Raw genomic sequence first — 17,624 nt, forward strand, 5'->3', positions numbered from 1 at the left:
CTTAAATTACATTTATTTAAATTGTTTAGGTAAGTTATAGTTTTAACTGCCTACATGTTTGTTTTGTTTGTTTTTTTCTCGATAAGGTATGGTTTTGTTACTATTGTGTTAAAAAATAATAATAATAATAATGTAAAGCAATCAAAAATTAAGCAGTAGGACTTAACTGTTTTGCAACAAATACTGAGCATCTGACATAAAATCAAGAGGTAGTAAGATAGATAGATAGATAGTAAACTTAAATTTATAGTCTTCTTTATATTATGATGTCTAAAATCTAACCTGAAATTTGTAGGGTTTTTTTTTTTTTTTACATCATTATTTTTGTATTGTTACATTTTGGTGCAAGGAGGACCTCCTAACTCTGACATTATCAAAACATCAAATAGAATCAACAAAAACCTCTCATTTAACATGTATGTCCTCCCTGTTCTCTAGACTCTGCTCTAGGTGTTTTTCTTTCTTTCCTTCTTCCTTTCTTTCATTTTTATTACAAGATTATAAAATTCCACACTGTAGGATTATCAGATAACCCTAATTCAGAGACTAATGCATGTAAGTCAATTTTAAGACTAGCGCAAGAAATGCAATTTATTTATTTGTGCTTCATTTGTCAACATGTATTAATGGCTTTGTTTAGTGTATTCTTTGTGTAAACACAATATCATACAAACTAGTACAGTGAATCACAACTCAAATATAAATCGAATTCATACAAAATTTTGGTTTCTTGCCTGAAGAAGAAGTTTGTGTCAGTATTGAGAGGGTTTTTTAAGTCATCGTTGATATTTAAACCCCTGAAGAAAATATACGTAAACAACTGACTGCTCTCTGTCCACTGACATATGAAATCATTTTTAGAAGGCAGACTTTGTCTTATGATTCAAGTCATATTTCATTTCAAATAAAGGGTTTGTCTGAACAATTTTAAGTTTCCCTTTTGAAGGCAAACGCTCTGAGATTTTGATAATGGAGACATCACTCCACCACACGGAGAGCAGAGAAAGATTTTGGTGTGAGATTTCAAAAGTGTCATTATGGCAAAGCCTTGAAAAGCAAAGAGGTCTGAGTCATCAGATTATGATACACATGTGAACAGACACACCAGGTGTTGTAAATATAAACATTCTGTTTCAATTCTTATACCGTCGTTGTCTATAGCACAGCTATAAGGTCTGCAGACCAATATTTGACATTCCACTTTCAAAATACACAAATGGTGCTTAAATAGATAAATACATTAAATAAATAGGTAAACAAATCAACAAATAAATAGACAATTATGTCAATAAATTAACTAAATAGAAATACCACCGCTATAAAATCACACATGAACAGTACATATCCACATCTTTGTATCCTGAATTAGTCTGTTGTTTGCTACCAAACTGTGCCCTCATTCATCTCTGAGGACAGTTGATTGCTGTATCCGGTGCCACTGAGAGAGTTCAGGGATGTGAAGGGTGGAGTGGAGTCACACATGTCAGTGGAGATACTGTGGATGGAGGTGGGTGCGCTGGGCTCTGGGCTGGGGGAGTCCCCTGGGTGATGCGATATCATCTCGCTGAAGCACTGTGTCTCATTGGAGGGGTGATGTGCTCCGTGATGGTGGTCCATGCTCCCTAGAGGGGTTCCAGCTGGCCCAGAGGAGGGCATGAATCCTAGATCACCTGGAGTCTGGGCTTGGGAGGATGGCGGACCTTGAGGGAAGTAGTCGTAGTTTGACCCCAGGCCATAATATTCACCTTGATAGTCTGTAAAATAAAATGGTCACTCAAATCAAAAATTCACTAAAACTTACAATTAAAGACCCACAATAAAACCAACAAATACAAATACATTTGTCAGTTACTATGTTTTGACTTTGTAGAGCAGTATATGGTGAAAAACTGAACATCAATAGGAGTGCTCAATTTTTGTGAATTTTATTATTTCTATTAATAAAAAAAATCTACATTAAATATTATTTTTTAAATACATTTTTATTTTGTGTTGTGCAACACATATAAGCTTGTATTTATAAATTTTTTTATTATTATTATTGAGTTATTTTGCTTTTTGTAATCATGGAAAGGTCAATTGTGTAATAAACTGTTTTAAATAAAGATGAGGATGATCATACAGTATATATTACATTTTGATTGCATGTATAAATGATCAGTCTTAAATTATTTAAAAAATATAGTTTGTTTTAACTTAGGCTATATATAGTATCACAGCATGGACACAATAATGATATAAATTGTTACATACCATTCGTTTTTTTTTTCTTTTTCTCAATTAATATTCATGAACATGAACTAACCTCCATAATAAGAGAAATGGCCGCTGGCCATGAGCTCTCCTGGTTCCATGCGATCGCCCAGCGCTCTCATTCTCCGCGGACTGCGGAAAAACATGTGTCTTCTGGCGCCCAGCGCGCTCACATCCTCCACACGCCCCTCTCTATAGAGCCCCTTCTCAAAAAACACACCCGCACCACATAAAATAAACAAACAAATACGGGACATTAGTTTCCAAATTAATATATGCCTACCCCCAAAAGATCATTTAGAGCAACGTTTTCGTTTGACAGTAGGCTACGTGGGAAACCTAAGATCTAAGCAAAAAAAATAAAAGTAAAAAAATCTAGTTTAACTCTAGTTTTAAGGCTGGCATTTAGATATGTACGTATATCGCTATAATTCATCAAACAATAAGTCAAAATAAAAATGCGAAAAAAAAGAAATATATTTGTTCACACCCAAAATAACTTTCAATAAGCCTATCCTTGCCACGTAATTCTTTCCATGTTTAATAGTAGCTACTTAAAACCCCATTCGTTAGGCGTTACTGCCGAAAGACAAACCAGCAGTATGGTATATTATGTTATCTGGTCTTTTTGTAAGACGTCGGACAATTGTAGGCTATTTGCATCATATTATCCCATCTAGTAGATAGGCCTAATTAGCCTATACACAACTTTAAAATGTATTGTCATTTCAGTCATTATAACTGGGCAATTAATGCTACTTGTTGCAAATTCTTCCAAATTTGTTCATAGCTTACGCCATTAGTAAATATTGGCATATTAAACTAAAATCTCATTCTACAAAACCCGAACGAACAACCCTCTCAACAAAAAATAGCGCCCTACACACAACGAAGCACTATTAAACCTTTTCAAAGATGATGAAACCGTACAAGGCTACAGTTTAAGGTAGCCTTATGTAGCCTACTCGAAGAGACAACTGTTTATTTTACTTATTTATATTTAAGCACCTGTTTTTTTGAAAATGGGTGTTTTATAATATTATTATTTGAGCCACGGTTTAATAAAAAACTATTGGCAACACAAGGCCGCACGTCAAATGTTAACCAAATTAAAATAGTTTTAAATAAAATAATCTATAAAATAAAAATACATATAAAACACACATAAAAGCCTATCCACAAAAAAAAGCCTAGCCTATATAAAATGGCCTAAATCCGCAATTATTTGATCACGGGAGTATTAGGCACCAAGCGAAGCGCCTAATAAGGCCAGTAGCCTACTATTTAGGCCTACTTTTCCTTATTTTATTTATTTATTTTAGCTACTTGCCTGAATTACTCTCATACTGAGGCCTGTCTCTTGTGCCAGCTGCTCTCGTATGTGTCTGGTAGGTTTAGGGGTCGCGGTGAAAGCAGCCTTCAGAGTCTCCAGCTGCTTGGCTTTGATAGTAGTGCGCGGCCCGCGACGCTTGCCACCCAGATTCTGCTCGTCGTTTTCATTGTTGCAGACATCCTTGTCCGACATGTGTCCAGTCTCAGAGTCTTTATAATCGTCCTGTGGATCTTGAGATTCTGGAGATAAACTCGGGTCACTGCACGTAACTGTTAAAAGCACAGCCGTTTAAAAAAGCTGTCAAAATGCTTTGTGCCACACATTCGAAGACAACACGTAATCAGATACTGAAATAACAATATAGTCTAGCATTATGATATTTAAAAAAACATACCCTAAAAAAAATTTAAGTACACCAAAAAGCCTTCAATTCCCAAAATTACTCACTTGACAGAAGGTTTGTGTCTTTTCCGATGCTGCTATTTATGTAATCCTCCTTGCAGACAAATTTATGTTCATCTAAAACGTACAATTCTTCGCCAGTGGAAAGCTGTTTATTGCACATGACGCAGGTGAAACAGTTCAAGTGAAAGACTTTGCTTCGCGCTTTCCGAACTAGATCACTGGGCGAGATTCCCTGCGCGCACCCTCCACATTTAGTGCCATAACGTCTGCAAAGACAAACAGACACCTAAATGTTATCGTTTTTCTCTTTTCACGAAAAGTAGATGTACCCTACTAATAGTTATTTTCGTTAATCTCTATTTTTGTATTTAATTCTTAATTAAACAGTAAGATTATTTTATGCACAACAAAAATTCTAAACATAAATTTCATCGCTGTGAAGAACCTAAGCACCATTAATTTATAAAATTTATTTAATATTTATGTATCAACAAATGTCACGCTACGTGAATTACCTATTCATGTATCAACCTATTTGAGTGATTAAAATCGTTATGCTGCAATCAACCTATTTGAGTGATTAAAATCGTTATGCTGCATATACTGTAAAATTGATAACAACACTGGTGCAACTGAAAACATTAATCAAAATCTTACCTCTCCAAGAACTGGTAAATAATAAAGAGCACAATAATATAAGAGAAAAGCACCAGGGTAACACAAAACTTAAATATTGCAACAAACATTAACTAAGCAACATGCAATGTAAAACATTCCAAGGCATAAAGCTCAGAACACAAATTAGAATAATCTGTTTAAAATAAAAAATCCAAACAAATGTAATGGTTCGTGCAGGGAATTCTGAGAACGACCTTATAACCATAATGATTTTGTCAATATTTTGCTGTATTGTTTCGTTAGCCTAACGAATTATCTTTGTAGTTTTTAAAATGGTTCATACTTTTACATATAAAATATTTTACAATATTTTACAGACAAATTGCACAGTGTTCTTTATAATATGATTATTTACCCTGGCGATTTAAATGAAACAATTAACCTGCACTTTGTTTGTTTTACTTTTTTTCTGTTAAAATTGCTTACATTTTATAATCATGCTTTTTCCACCCATGAAGATGCATGAACTACTGTAGTCTACAGAATGATTCTATTCTTTCAGAGTTGCTGATATATTCAGTATTGCTTTGACAGAATGCATTAACAGAATATCCTCTTGCAAACTTCGCAAGCGACAATATACATTCTTTTGTCTCTGGGCGTGCATGTAAATGCAGTTCACTGAAATGGTTATCAAATGCGTGCTAACTGGATGTCGGGGGCTTTCCTCTCGAGCTCATTCATTATTCAGATCCACTTATCGCATCTTTCCTCGAGCTTTTGCAAACAAACGCATGTGCTAAGAAAGATTGAGGGGAGGCAGGGCACACATCCGTCAGGTACTGGGGCAAATCTCATCCCCTACCTGTCTGACACTCATACCTTGTAAACAAAGAGAACTGTTTTAGTCTGTCACCTAACAAGTTGTCTAAAATTCGGGAGGTTGTAAATGTAAAATTAAATGCAAAACATAATTCTCTCCACATTTATTATTGAAGTTAAATATCTACTTAAAAATTATGCTGTGTTTTTCATAGTGTTTACATAAATGTGTTTTTAACGAATTCATTTATTATTATTATTATTATTATTATTATTATTATTATTACATAGCTACATAACATATAGAAGGGGAAAATCTAGTTCAAGACTCTTTTAACACAGAAAGGTCCGTAGCCGCATTACAAGAGCTAAAAATGTCATTTGATGCTTTCTTCGATTCAAATGCTCACCTGAAAAAGTCGTTTTTGCAGTATAGTCGTCCTTCTCTTGAAAAGCATCTATCAGTTAAATTGCATTTACAGTCACAACATTGCACACATTTGGCGTGCCAGGCTCTATCCAAGACGCTGAGCAGAAATCTGTCCAGAATAGGCCTCTCGCATCCAGCACAGTGGACCATATTTTGTGACTCCAGTCACCACGTTGCTGTCCTTGGTGAGAGGCAAAAATCTGCTTGTCTTGTGACAAAAGTTAGAGAACACTACGCGGTCCTTGATCCAAGTAAACAAAAGTCATCAAAAAGGCAGGCATTGGATATAGCCTAATACAGCATCCCAAATTTTGCCTACAGCGCAGAAACGGACAAGTGTCAGCTCCTCTTTAGACGATTATGCTCTGTTATTAAGATGAATAAAAACAAACTTTAGCTGAAGTGTTAGTTTAGTCTCATGGAATGGTTAGGCTACTTATTGTATAGGCTGTTTAAATCGATACATGCGCGCGGAATCTCCAATGCTCCCAACGCTTGAACAAAAATAATAATAAATAAATGCGTTTAATTCGTTTTACAAAAAGTTAAAATCAGCTATTTCAAAGCACATCACATATATCCCTGGTCATTTGTATGTATTTTCCAGTTGCATCTCGCTCTGCTTCAGTCGCTGGCATGCGTTTGGATGCTGCCGAGAGACCTTATTCCCTGCGATGTGACGTCATGCTGGAACAGAACCAATCAGATTACAGTAATTTAGGTGAACGCACTTTCCCCTGCAATTTCTGCTGTCTACAGTCCATTTGGAAACACATTATCAAAGCAAACTTGATTGTAGACTAATTACATTTCTAAATAGAGTGGATTAGAATGTAGCTATAAAACTATTTTGAACGCGGAGAAATTCATTGTAATGTGCCTGTTTTTCGTTATTGATAAATTTGATTGTTTTTAGAAATAATAATTCATAATTAGTTCTACTTATGACACGTAAGACAATCTGACGGAATGCAAGACTTGGATATGAGTAATGGAAATTTGACGTGTTCTTGGCGACAAATTTAGCCTATTTTTTTTCTTCAATGAACTTGTAAATCACTGTAGAATTCTCTGATTATTGAAGCTTGTTTACAAATTCTAAGCAAACCTAAGGCCATTGGAAGCACCATTGAACAGTACTTGTTGTTTGTTATATTTTTATTACTATCAGGCTATTATTTTTTCTTATTATTATCATCATCATCATCATCATCATTATTATTAATGCAAAATTAATTAAAGAGGAAAGAAAATAAAATATGCCTCTATATTTTACAGGTTCATGTAGGCCTATTGCTGTTATATTGTTTGGCAAAATTATTCTAACTACATCAAATATATTTATATAGCCTATTATACATTTTGTCTATAGGTTAATAGGCTATATCATATGCTATATAGGCTATTAAACATTTCATATACAGCACTGTAATTTCGTTTTGTCAGCTACATCCACACTGTAAACCCCGATAAGTTAAGATAACTCAAAAAATTTGTGGAAACTTATTACCTCGAAACTTTTAAGTTGATAAAATTAATTGTTTTAAGTCAGTTAAACTTAAATTCATGGAACAGATTAACTCAAAATAATTTATTTGAATACACTTTTTTGTATGCATTTTATAACTCAAAACTTTTAAGTTAATAAAATGTATTGTTTTAGGTCAGTTACACTTAAATCCACAAAACAAATTAACTCAAAATTATTGATTTGAATAAACTTTTGTTCTATGTATTTTATAACTCAATTTATATTGATCACAAATTAAAAGTACACATTTTTGTTATACATTTAAAAATAACTAAAATACTTAATTTGGAATTTTAAAAGAAATTTGACCTCAAAATTATCATTAGCAAAATATTATTCCTTAAACATTAGAAAGGAAGACAATTTCAAACACCATATATGAAAGTACGTTTTATTTTGCAAAAGGCATTTTTTGCAGCATTATAACAGACCTCTCTACACATTAGAATGTAACTGTATGAGACACAACAAATGTAAAGGACAGAGGTGTAAAAAAAAGTGCATCCAGAGATACAGGAAAAACTCTCACAAGTAAATTATTTTTTTAAACTGCAATCTGGGTGCTAGTGGCATTCAGTAACGCAATCCCAGTATTTACTAAGTGAACACAAAATCTGTGTTGTGCAAAATTTCTAAATTTGAAATAAGTATTACAACAGACTGTAACAATATTAAAGTCACAACAAGTGAAAAAAGAAAATTAACAGTCCCTTGTGCATCCAGAAAATGTAAACAGCAATCTGGGTGCTTGTGGCTTTCAGTAACGCAATCCCAGTAAATACTAGGTAAACACCAAATCTGTGTTCTGGAAAATTTCTAAATTTGAAATAACTATAACAACAGACTGTAAAAATATTAGTCACAACAAGTGAAATAAAAGACAATAAACAGTCTCTTGTTTATCCAGAAAATTTAGACAGCAATCTGGGTGCTAGTGGCATACAGTAACGCAATCCCAGTAAATACTTAAATGAAAGTGCAATTCTTCAGTTCACTGGGAAATTTAAAAGCTTGAGCTCAGTGTTTAATAGGGCAAATACAGTAGTCATAACAACTAAAAAGAACAGAAAATAAATTGTATCGCACTCATACATCCATTACTCTTACTCCTTAATCAGTAGCTCATTTTTTAGACTCAGCAATCTGGGTGTTAGTGGCTTTGAGTCATCCAAACCCAGTAAGACTTTTTGGATGAAGTTAAAGGTGTGGGTCAGCTCTTTGGGGTAGTTGAGATGTAATGCATATATCAAACCAAACATCAAAAGAAAAGCATCAGCCAACCTGGAAATGTCCCTTAGAACAATGTCACCTTCCAGCACAATAGCAATCCCAGCAGGGTCAAACTGAACAGTGGAACTCGATTCTCCATTCACCATGCTGACAAGAGCTACAGCTGAATCTGCAATGTCTGGCTCATCCAGCTCTTCAGTCTGAAAAGCATTGGAGAACTTCATAAGCATAATCAGATAATTAACATTAAAATTCAACTGAGATGTATAAAAACCTACATTCCACATCTTGAAAAACACAGAGTCATCTTCGCGAAAGTAGACAGGGAGGGCTCGAAGTGCAACTGTACGTCTGTTGTTAATATCGTAGTGATCCTGAAAAAAGACAGAACTGTCTTAGTGATGCAAGAGAAAAGAATAAAATAGAGATAAAAGTACAGATGAAAGAAGGGAAGAAATTTAAAGCAAAAAAAGTTCAAAGCCAGGTTTAAACAATTACCAGATAGCAGTAAAATACTTGTGCACATTAACCAATTAACTTTTACTATAAATGTAATAAACAAAATTCACCGTAAGATCATAGGCACTACAGATGCTTCTCAGTGCTTCTGCTGCCTTGCCTGTACGGGCAGCCTTCTGCCTGTAAACAGCAATCAGTCGAGGAGTATGATTGTCCAGTTCTGCATAGAACTTGTTTTTCAAGCTGATATTAGTAATTCGGTGGAATTCTGCTGCAATCTGAAAGCAAGCATTCAAACGAATAACAAAGAAATGTTAAATAATAAAACTAAAGTAACAGACACACATAAACACACAAAAGAACAGGAATCTAACAGATAGCAACTGAGAAAATTACCTGAGATTCCAAACGAAGTGCAGGCCACTTTTCCAAAAATTCCTTCACTGCTTGTGATGGGTTATCTACAACGATCTGTTTGCGACGCAGAGCAAATGTACTTTGCATGAGTCTCTCTATCAGCCCAAGACTTCTTTCTGTCTTAGACACTTCCTCAACTATTTGCAATCTTTGTTGTTCCAAGCTTTCAGCACTCTCTCCTTTTGGAAAATTTGGTAGGTAGTTTACCTCAGCTCGACGAGCTCTTTTGATGTTTGAGTGGGGAGACTCACTCTCTGGATTATTTTTGCTTCTCTTCCCTGAGTTAACAGCCACCTCTTCACAGCCAGATCTGCTGAGTTTTGTGCGAAAGTTGCCCATTTTAAACTTTAAACTTGTCTTCCAGCCATACCATCCACATTGACTTCCTGGTTCTGTGAGGCAGGGGTGCTTCGAAATAAGAGCCTCAGCTGCTTTAGCTACTTCTTTGTCACTGGGGTAAGCCTTAAAGCTGTGCATTGCCTTGGCCATATTTTCTAGAATGTCGTGTTTTTGGCCTTTAGTTAATTTTAAGAACTTTCCACTGTTTTGATAGGCCATATTTCCACCATTGAGGCTGTGCTCGACATCATAAGAAAATTGAGGAACTGGGAAGACATCAGGCCAACTCTGCAAGCGTTCTGGGGCATAAGGGAGTATTTCTGTGTCTGAAGTTGAAGCTGACCCGGCATCAGTCTCAGATCTGTGTACTTTCAATACAGCCTTCTCTGGCAGTTCTGAAATGTCTGTTAGAAAGCAGAGTTGCCCCCCAAAGTCTGGGTCTTCATATTGGAGGTTGAAATCAAAATCAAGACGAGGTCTGAATTTCTCTTTAATCACTGTAATCAACTCTTCTACTGTACTTGGGCGTGTAGAAAGGGTCATCTTGTGGGCGATGTCAGGAGCAATGTAAACTCTAAGTAAAAGTTTCTGGGATTCCGCCATCTAGTAGACAAAAACAACAAGGTAAATGACAAGTTAAAAATATAGTTTCGAACAAGATGGACTGGACATGGATTTCCAAATAATGTAGAAATCTTACCTTATTGTAAAGGTAGAAATCGCTTTGGCGTCAACAGCAACTTGCCCTCTATACAGTAGGCAGAAAGGGGGGATGTATCACTCAAATCTGTTATTTTTTTAACAGATATATCACCTAAACACAGATTAAAGGCTCTTAGGTGTTCAATATAATGGGACTTGTGCTCCCTGCATAGGAAGGCCACATGATCGTTCACAAGGACGATTGACTCAGTTTTACAAAACTGAGGTAACCCTGCTTCAAAACCAGCAGGAAAATATTCCCCAGTAGAAATATTTGTCCCATCAATGGTGATTTGAGATGCACAGTATATAGTGTTACTATCAGTCTTCTGTTTAATATACTGTATTGCCACTTCAGGTAGTGTTGAAACTAAAACAGATGTCACAGTTGATGCCTGCAAATGTGGTTTGAAGAACGCTGGCGCACTTAGATGGTAAGCCATCATATGCTGGTGTCTGCTTGCCAGTGTCTTCAGCACATTTTTAAAGTTCTGTGTATCGTGCACAACCCGTTTGAAGAAGCGGTGTTTGCCTTCAAAACGCATGGTCCATAAATGTACAAGAGGTCCAAAACATCTGATCAGCTCTGGATAATGTTCGACGTAGTGATGCTTTGGCCTAATCTTAAAATCTGGAAATACTTCAAGAAGAATTTGCCTGTGGTCCCTAATTTTACTCTGTAAATACTGAATCATCTCTTCAGTAAATGTTGGAGACAGCACTAACTCCACAATGTCTTTCAATTCCATTAACACTGCCCATGCACTATCTCCCTCTGGTACAACACTGCCAACCATGAATGGAAGTAGCCGAAGTAATGCAGCATTTTCATGACCATTACCACCTATTGTCATTTTTGTGGTATAAGTTTTGGAAATTGGCTTGGGTCTATCAACCTTATCTGTATGCTGATATGGGAATGATTCAATTTTACTGTTCAAATAATCAAGTGTGAAGTGTTTCAGACGAATCATTTTTTGAATGCATAAAGCCAACTCTACTGGCACAATACCTTCAAGGAGGTCATGGAGAATATCAGGGGGGAAACCAGTGATTGGATGAAAATACTGCAGCTTTTGTTTTAAGACACAGTCCCCTTTCACACCACAATTACTTTCCCCATTTCTACTGGAGACATTCTGGACATGCAGATCATGAGTTACCTTAGTTCTCAGACTGAATTCACCCTCAGCAACTTCATGCGATTGAAACTGGTCTAGAGTTGCCAGACAGAATCTGCACACATACTCTGAACGGAATGACTGTACAAAGCCTGCCAATCCGTGAGCTGCAAGATTATCTGCTGCAACAAAAAGAACAGTGCCTTTAACAGATTGACCAAGAGATTCAATGAACACACCATCTTGTTCTAATGTACGTAAGTCTTGCATTAAAGGGCCAAGCACACTCTCATAGCCACATTTCTGGACATCAGGAACTTTACACAGCAAAGCTAGCTGTATCACATGCAAAGCTGATCGGTATTTGCTAGGTAGATCAGCAAGTACCCAGTACACTGAACAGAGTTTGTGTATTTTCCTCGAAGTACCTAATGGATTTGCAACTTCTATCTCATCTATGTAAATCAGCAATGGCAATTTAAACTCCTCTGATGCTGATAACAGCTCATTTTCTTGAAAATACAAACCATCTCGATGATTTGTGTATTGACCAGATTGTGAAGAATGTGATTCTTTAATTCTGTCAAGTACATCAGTATGTTTAAACAACAACTGAATCATAGGCAGTATAGGGACATAAACAGCTGTGCGCCCAGGTGCTACAACATACTGAAACGGCATAACCATTGGGTAATTTCTCTCAATAAAGGTTTTTCGTCGCTTATTTGAGGACAATTCTGCTCCTTTAGCAGTTGCACTGACAAAAACATTACTGTCTATAACAACACTAACAATTTCATCAAGAGCAGCTTCACTCACAGTATAGCAATGTCTCTGTAATACGTCATTGACTGCTTCTCTCAGCAGCGGCCTTGACAAAGAAAACAGCTGACACAAATGTTCTACTATTTCCTGTGCAGCTATATCTGACACATGAAGTATAGCCTGCATCTTCAAAAACAGAGAGGCTAAATTGCGTTGTAGTTGCGCTTTTAATTGGCTTGTGTCACACTGTATATCAACAATATCCAAAATGTCTGCATTCTCAGACTGAGTAGGATCCTCAAATGGAGGCTCCGCAGCTGCAGAACAGCCATCATCTTCAGCAACTACATCTTCAAAAAGGTCCAAGCAAGCTGAACTAACATCTACTCCATGGGCCCTGGTTTTGTGAGAATTAAATGAGGAGTAAACATTTGTCGTATACCTACAGTTTTTATATGGACATGTTACCATTTCATGACTTCTCAAATGCCCTCTTAAATGACCAAAGAGATTCTTTTCTGAAAAAGGTTGCTTGAACCCACATAAAGGACATGTGTACACCACCTGGATTTCTTGACATGCATGCCTCTTATCCTTCTCATTGTGAAATCGTGATACATGAATTTTTAGTGCATTGAATGAAACAAATGTGCAAATGCAGGAGTCATAGAGACACGGTAAAGGGCTAACCTTTGAAAAATGGCTATGTTGCAAACCATAATGCCCAAGTAACTGTGCTCGGGTAAGTGAGAAGGAATCACATAACCTGCATTTCCAATCCATCATGAAAAATCATGACAATGACAAGACATAAGCAAACCCTGAGCTATGCCAACCTCTAAAATCAGTTGTTATTGGTTTTAAAATGCTGCATACTTTTAGTCTTTACATATGTATTTTCGCCCCCAAATTCCAAATTGTAATTTTACTCACATGTATGCTCTGGTTTCACAAGTTTTAACCTGTAGAGAAAATAAAAACACAAACTAATAGTGAGGCAGAGACATGTCAAAGTCATACAACAATTTCAGAATTTATAACATTTGGCTTCCATTGCAGCGAATTAAATTTTAAGCATTAGATAAAAAAACAAGTAATATTGAATGAAAGTGGTTTTAATCTATTTTTTTTCTGTTTCAATTTGGTTCTGTAACCGAAAAGCTTCAATACAAGCAACTGCAATAACCAGCAGTACCACAAATTAATATCCGTGCAATGCGATTGCGAGCATACATCAACTATGTCCCTAAATGGTTCAAATGAATTAGATCAATCACTCCACAAATAACATCAGGCCTAAAGTGTGCCTGATCATTTTAGGTCGTCTATTAGCTAAACGCAACAATAGTTTCAGTTTGATGACTATATTGTCACATTATAACGCAGATTACTAGAATAACTTTTTAAAAAGTTTTAAGAAGTACTTACCAGATTATAGCCGCTAAACAAACCGCAGCAAACACAGAAACGATGACGATGATGAACGATTCTGATTCCACAGAACCACGTTGAGGCAACGACTCCTGCATGACATGGCGGGCTTCCAAGTTCAAATCCGAGCGCTCAATTTCAAATGGGAATTATTTTTACTCCGTTGTTATTTTTTACAGTAATTTGAGTAAAACATGAAATAAACGGACATGGAATGATATGTTGACTCTTTGTTGCGTTTTGTATAGTTTTACCTGGTATGTTATGTTTTTAAAAACATGCAAATAAAGTGCACCGAGTAGACTCTTCCTTTGCGTTGGCAGATTGGAACGCGATAAAGCTCATTACTGCTACCAAGAGGCAAAAATGAGGCTTTGGTAATTCGTTTTATTTCGTTGTTATTTTTACAGTCATGAAATAAACGGACATATCATGATGGCCATGTTGACTAGTCTGTTTTGGAGAGTTTTACCTATTATGTTTTAGAAATAGCAAATAAAGTGCACGGAGTACACTACAATTTAGATTTATGCTTTTCAATTAATAGTAAAATTCCATCAAATTGAATTAAATAACCCATACATATTTTAATTGAATAACTGAACAATCCCTAATCAATTATTCAATTAAAATATATAAGGATCATTAAATTCAATTTGATACAATTTTACTATTGATATTTATCTATTTAAAAGGCTTTTAAATGTTTTTGAGTGTAGAGACTCTTCTTTGTTGAATTGGCAGATTGGAAGGCAATAAAGCTCAATACCAAGAGGCAAAAATAAGTCTATGGTAATAAGATGACGTCATGTTTTACTTATTTTATTTATGTTCCTGGAAGTTAAAATGCCCAAATCGTTGAACAAACTTGAAAGTTTTAAGTTGAATGAACTGTTTCACAGTTTTAAGTATAGTTAACTTATTTTTTCTAAGCAGGTTATACTGTTCGGGAATACAGTGTAGTAGACTAAATCCTATTAACACAGGGTCATTAATTAAATATTTTAGTTAAGCGGGTGTGCGAATTCAGCCACAGTGATCCAGAAATTATGCACAATTCGGAAAAACACGACCTGGACAGCCATGTGGGAAAAGAGGGACACGGCAGTTTCCAGCTCAGATTAATGTTCCTCTACGATTGTTCCTCAGCACGGGTGAGAGGGCAAGGATCACTAATGATTATAATATAAAGTCTCCGGCTGCTGGGAGATATTATCAGCGCGCGGGGAGCCATCAGAGGAGCTGCAGCGAGAGATAGCCTACAACAGACAGCGAACAAGCCTCATGCCTGTATGCTATAGATATCATTAGCCGTGGGATTTGTTCCTCAACAATTCAGTGAGAGAGAATGTATTCTTACGAATTTACTGTTTAATCAAATCATATGTGCGTGGTTTGCGATAGCCAATCTTACAGAAAAAGTTTGAAAAACATAATCATTCAAAACGTGACAGATTTATGGTTAACCTATAAATCTATCGAAACACTAGGCTACCATCCATAAAAAAATAAAAGTTCCAATGTGTTTGCGCGTTTCTATTCTTGGAAATATATATACATTTATTTCTAGTGTGAAGAACGTTTTTCCACTGTAAAGAACCTTTTGTGGAATTAAGGGTTCCATGGAAGGTAAAGGTTCTTTGTGGAACCACTGATGCCAATAAAGAACATTTATTTTTAAGAGTGTATTAAACACTAAATATGGTTGGATATTGAACAGTTAATATTATTGGTCACTGATTGGGGCAACGTCAAGATCCATAAAGTTAATATAAGAACTTGACATCTTAAAAAATAACTATTTAAAAACTATTAAAAATCATTTTGGGTTTCACTAAGAAGCTTTTAGTAAACAGTTCTTAAAAAAAAACTATTTTTTAAGAACATTTTAATAATCTAAAGACCGTTTTTCCAATATAAAGAGCCTTTTGTGCAATGGAAAGTTTCCATGGATGTTTCAGGTTCTTCATGGAACCATGCATGCCATAGATGGAGTTATAGATTTGACTTTTTGTTGTTCAAGCCAGAGACAAAGATACACTGAAGTCTCAATGAAGTACAGACTTTATTTTATAGCCTATAAATGTGGAAAAGGATGTGACTTTATTCTCAGCAGAAAAGTAATATCTCACCAGTGTCCGTCCTGCACTTTTATGCCTGGAATATATGTCAAGCAGATGAAAAATATAGTCAATACACAAGAATTATGGTCAGCCTGTGCATTCAGCTTGAAAGCATACAACTGATAGTAAAACTTAATGTCTTTTGTGCTTGAATGGTTGTAAAGACAGGTGAGCTGCAGAGCCACCCTCAAAACAACCAATTAAATAAAAAAAACAGGAGTGCTTATACATCTTGTTTATTTGCCATAGCTTCAGCTTGGATTGAATGATTTGCATGAGTCAGATTTCTTTACAATCCTGCATGACTGATATTGTTAGAGTCTTAGTCTTGTCTGCAGAGACTGTCATGGTGAACCTGACCCGCTGAATTCAGTCTCTGTTGCTGTTAGATATGAGGCTAAGCTCCCACTGTTTGTTTTGGATTCCACTTCATCTCATTAGCACGTGTTAATTACTGCTAATTGAGTTCAACAAGATGAGATGGCAACCCAGAGGGACCACTTATTCACATAATTTGCCGAAAACATAATTGATTATGATTTGCCAAATGAAACCACTTAGCACAGTTTTGGACACATACTGTATGAGTGAATGTGTTTTCTGACTGTGCACATTTTTACACTTTATGTGTTCTGGGGTTGATGTACGTAAATAAGTTTATAAAACAGCCAACCTTCAGTCCATTGCTAATTTCACACCCATAAACATTATGAATCCATGATGGAGGTTAAGGGATCTTTTTTATACACTATACTGTATTATGTAAGCTGTATCTCTGTATAAAAAGTTGTATATATAACATTGTTCATGTATACAGTACACTCACATAAAGCAATATACTAACATAATTCTAATACTTGATACTATATTATCACCCAGCTCTAATCTGCTACATGCAACTCTATAAGATATGAAGAGATTATGAATATTAACATAATGATTTTCTGTCTCCTTTACTTTAAATATTTGTCTTAGAAGTACACGTCTGATTTTATGCACCTGTTAGTAATGAAATAGCCAAACCTATTAAATAGAAAGGCATGTTCACATACTTGTTCATAGTGGTGTTGTAACAGTGAGACTGCAGTCTGGGCTTATTGGGATGGAGATGGAGCTTGAGGTGCAGGCCAGTTTGGGTGTAGTGGAAAGCAGGTTAACTTTTATGTTATTTATTCAGATTGTCCCTGTGTGGATGTAATTTGATTTATTTTATATTATTTATTTGAATGTTTTATTTAACAGGGACAATGGACAATTAGCTATAGAGATCAATTTCATCAGCTGTCCCTGCTGAGGCTGAAATGAAGCTGGGTGATTTTAATTGAAGGCCTTTCTGTCTCTGTATGATATGATATGATATGATATGATATGATATGATATGATATGATATGATATGGTATGGTATGATATGGTTTGTCTGTGTCTCTCCATATCAGCATATGCTGTGTATGCTCGTTTGTGTCATCCGTGCCACAAGGATGCGCTGTTTCTACGTGTATTTAGCTTTGATTTGAACAGTGCATCCTTGTGGCGCAGATGACACAGAAGAGCATACGCAGCATACGGTGATATGGAGAGACACAGAGGAGACCGTTGACAAAGGAATTAAAGATGTTATTTTTGTTTTTTGCACGTCTGATGACAG

The 17,624-nt window shown here is 35.7% G+C and overlaps 2 protein-coding genes and 1 long non-coding RNA gene across 6 annotated transcripts; 1 reads left to right on the top strand and 2 right to left on the bottom strand.

Annotated features, from left to right (window-relative positions):
- Positions 1-372: 372 nt before the first annotated feature.
- On the bottom strand, positions 373-6,510 carry lhx1b (LIM homeobox 1b). The gene is made up of 5 exons (XM_042724985.1): positions 5,842-6,510; positions 4,034-4,257; positions 3,584-3,855; positions 2,306-2,471; positions 373-1,754 (listed from the first exon to the last, which is right to left on the bottom strand). The coding sequence occupies exons 1-5, from the start codon at positions 6,009-6,011 to the stop codon at positions 1,381-1,383; spliced, it is 1,206 nt and encodes a 401-aa protein (XP_042580919.1). The 5' UTR covers positions 6,012-6,510; the 3' UTR covers positions 373-1,380.
- A 1,257-nt stretch (positions 6,511-7,767) lies between these two features.
- Positions 7,768-14,814, bottom strand: LOC109047373. 4 transcript variants are annotated; one of them, XM_042724989.1, is made up of 7 exons: positions 13,854-13,917; positions 13,359-13,387; positions 10,538-10,585; positions 9,478-10,440; positions 9,192-9,359; positions 8,901-8,996; positions 7,768-8,822 (listed from the first exon to the last, which is right to left on the bottom strand). In XM_042724989.1, exons 4-7 carry the CDS (start codon positions 10,438-10,440, stop codon positions 8,496-8,498), a joined length of 1,554 nt encoding a protein of 517 aa, XP_042580923.1. In that variant the 5' UTR covers positions 10,538-10,585; positions 13,359-13,387; positions 13,854-13,917; the 3' UTR covers positions 7,768-8,495. The 4 variants fall into 4 exon arrangements, with proteins under 4 accessions (XP_042580923.1, XP_042580921.1, XP_042580922.1 ...); XM_042724987.1 differs by lacking the exons at positions 13,359-13,387; positions 13,854-13,917 and adding an exon at positions 11,703-11,794; XM_042724988.1 differs by lacking the exons at positions 13,359-13,387; positions 13,854-13,917 and having other exon boundaries at positions 10,538-10,673.
- On the top strand, positions 9,832-12,210 carry LOC122137503. Its single transcript, XR_006154902.1, has 2 exons — positions 9,832-9,954; positions 10,052-12,210. It is a non-coding gene; the product is annotated as an uncharacterized LOC122137503 (long non-coding RNA).
- Positions 14,815-17,624: the final 2,810 nt, after the last annotated feature.

The sequence above is a fragment of the Cyprinus carpio genome, chromosome B5, assembly GCF_018340385.1.
Source record: "Cyprinus carpio isolate SPL01 chromosome B5, ASM1834038v1, whole genome shotgun sequence".
NCBI lineage: Eukaryota > Metazoa > Chordata > Actinopteri > Cypriniformes > Cyprinidae > Cyprinus > Cyprinus carpio.

What these genes read in the sequence shown, in the direction of transcription:
- lhx1b (XM_042724985.1), bottom strand. Translation starts at nt 6,011, where the DNA reads ATGGTCCACTGTGCTGGATGCGAGAGGCCTATTCTGGACAGATTTCTG. An exon ending in TGCAAAAACGACTTTTTCAG is followed by an intron (nt 4,258 to 5,841) that starts GTGAGCATTTGA and finishes TTGTCTTTGCAG; the next exon opens with ACGTTATGGCACTAAATGTG. An exon ending in TCAGTATGAGAGTAATTCAG is followed by an intron (nt 2,472 to 3,583) that starts GCAAGTAGCTAA and finishes TGTGGTGCGGGT; the next exon opens with GTGTTTTTTGAGAAGGGGCT.
- LOC109047373 (XM_042724986.1), bottom strand. Translation starts at nt 13,211, where the DNA reads ATGATGGATTGGAAATGCAGGTTATGTGATTCCTTCTCACTTACCCGA.